Here is a 2,500-nt window from a genome sequence, read left to right on the forward strand (position 1 = left end):
GGCGGCGCTCTCAGACTCCGCAGCTTCTGCTCGTCCAGAGACTTCCAGTACTTGAAGTTATTGTCCAGATGCTGCATCAGATTGGGCAGATCGGCGAACGCTGAGGACACACACACACAATTCAAAGTTACTACTAGTTTAAGTTCGACTGGTCTGCTTAATCCTATAGTAATGATCATTATATGACTAAACAGCTCTGTCTGATTTAGGAGGTAGCAGCTCTATGGGGACCGCATATAAATATCCTAATCTGAGTAAGTAGGGTTCTGCCTTTTTAGGATAGCGCCACTGTTTAGTGACCAAGACTGACATGCTTGTGCTTAAGAGATTGTATACTCGGCCGGTACAAGATTCAGGATGTTATAGAGATCCCAATGAAGGAGAATAACAAAATATGATGAACCGAAGAGAATATTCAATCATCATCTAAATTAATGTGAACGGAAACAAAATAACCTTCTCAATGTTTTATAATTGGAGTCAGATAAAACGAGGATAAATATATTAATATTCTAAACCACCTCATACTAAAATTGGAGTCAGATATGAGATAAGTTTAATATAAATCAACATTGTGCACTGGAAAGACCGAACATGCAGTGAACCTTCATCCACCAGTGGACACCGGCATTGGACCAACTGAGTGGACCCTACAAGTAACACAGCAGTGCGGGAGAAAACACTGTGTGTGTGTGTGTGTGTGTGTGTGTGTGTGTGTGTGTGTGTGCGCAGTTAAAGACAGTGGAAACCTGTGCAATGTCCCCGCAATTCACTAAAACAAACTTCTGTGTGTGTGTATGTGCAGGTTTGTCGTTTGTCTAGTGTATTATGTGTGGGAGTTGGGTGTGTGTGCAGTGTGTTATGGAGTGTGTGTTTGTGCAGTGTATTGTGGAGTGTCTGTGCAGTGTGTGTGTATGTGTGCAGTGTGTTGAGTGTGCCGTGTATTATAGGGTGTGGGTGTGTGTGTGTGTGTTTGTGTGTGCAGTGTATTTTGGAGTGTGTGTGCAGTGTGGAGTGTGTGTGTGTGTGTGTGTGTGTGTGTGTGTGTGTGTGTGTGTGTGTGTGTGGTCAGTGGAGCTGTGTTACCGTCCCAGGCGTCGAACATGTCGGTGATGAAGTAGTCGATGAAGGAGATCTGGGATTTGGGAATGCTGCAGGTGTGACGATCAAACACCGGCATCACCACCGGCAGACCCCGCTGCTTCTCCTCGTCCGTCTGCACGCACACACACACACACACACACACACACACACACAAACATAGCTAAAAATCTGTGTGTTTTCATGACACACACTCTTTCTCTGTCTCTTCATGACACACACACTCTCTCACACACACACACAGACACACTGACCTGAGCGAAGTACTCCTCAGAGATGCGTCCGGCCCACTCGATGCACAGCTCCAGGGGTCTGCAGGGGTTGGAGATGTCGGCACACTTGATCAACATGCGCTTCACCAGGATACGATTCTCTGGAGACGTCAGGACGCTCTTCACCGAGTCCTCATCATCACTGCCCTGCACACACACACACACACACACACACACACACACACACACACACATACACACACACACAAATACACACACACACAAACACACACACACAAACACACACACACACACACACACACAGCTCTGCACTTCCCCACTGTTGAGATGTTGTGTGTGTATGTGTGTGTATGTGTATTTGTGTGTGTGTGTGTGTGTGTGTATTTGTGTGTGTGTGTGTGTATTTGTGTGTGTGTGTGTGTGTGTGTGTATACCCCGTTCTCCTCCAGCGCTGCCAGTGGTTTGTTGATGCTGTTGACGAACTTGTTGACGTGCTCGAAGTGTTTGGTCATCTCAGTGGCCAGAACCATATCAATGATGGCCTGACGGAGCGTGCGGTACTCATTCCTGCAGGACAGAGCGGCTCAGTGAGTGTGTGTGTGTGTGTGTGTTAGTGTGTGTGATTTTGGATCTGTGTGTCTTTGTGTGTGTGCGCACCTCTCCATGTTCCTGAAGATGTTGCTCTTGTCGTCTCGTGTGGTGATCTGGAAGGCGAGCGCGGCGTGGTGACTCTCCAGCACCGCCGTGTCGTTGTACAGCACCGCCAGCTCACTTCCTGCGTTGCACAGGAAGGAGTTTGTGCGTCCGGGATGATCCACGTCATGAACAGCAGCAGCGATCAGAGCCGCGACCTCGTCTATGGGGTCCAGACTTTGCTGAGGAGGAGAAGGAGAGAGAGATGTAGCAGTGCATGCAGACTCGCACACACACACACAAACACACACACACACACACACACACACACACACCTTGACGCGCTCCTTGCACAGGAAGTAGGCGGTGGCGTGCAGCACGTCTGCGGCGTGTGTGGAGTTGTGGTATGGGTTGCTGCCATGGTAACTAGCCTCGATGTTCTGCAGCCATGAGCGCAGCGTCGCCTCCGCACAGCCCAGAAACTCACACACACCGAACCGGGAGAACAGCTTCAGGCCCAGGAACGCCAGCGG

General features: G+C 49.2%; 1 protein-coding gene across 8 annotated transcripts in view; it reads right to left on the bottom strand.

Annotated features, from left to right (window-relative positions):
• The window catches only part of pde8a (phosphodiesterase 8A), a 25,138-nt gene that overhangs the window by 891 nt on the left and 21,747 nt on the right, over window positions 1–2,500 (bottom strand). For all 8 annotated transcript variants that reach the window (XR_015514466.2, XR_015514465.2, XM_087292683.2 and 5 more), the window contains 6 exons: window positions 2,303–2,500; window positions 1,992–2,209; window positions 1,769–1,901; window positions 1,356–1,520; window positions 1,087–1,216; window positions 1–100 (listed from right to left, as the gene is read on the bottom strand). The exon at window positions 1–100 is cut by the window's left edge; the exon at window positions 2,303–2,500 is cut by the window's right edge and continues 1 nt beyond it. Coding sequence is in view for 6 of the 8 variants with exons in the window: in XM_087292683.2 (XP_087148809.1) it covers window positions 1–100; window positions 1,087–1,216; window positions 1,356–1,520; window positions 1,769–1,901; window positions 1,992–2,209; window positions 2,303–2,500 (944 nt within the window). In the remaining 2 variants the exon portion in view is untranslated. The remainder of the gene's footprint in view (window positions 101–1,086; window positions 1,217–1,355; window positions 1,521–1,768; window positions 1,902–1,991; window positions 2,210–2,302) is intronic.

The sequence above is a fragment of the Danio rerio genome, chromosome 18, assembly GCF_052040795.2.
Source record: "Danio rerio strain M-AB ecotype USA chromosome 18, GRCz13ab, whole genome shotgun sequence".
Taxonomy (NCBI): domain Eukaryota; kingdom Metazoa; phylum Chordata; class Actinopteri; order Cypriniformes; family Danionidae; genus Danio; species Danio rerio.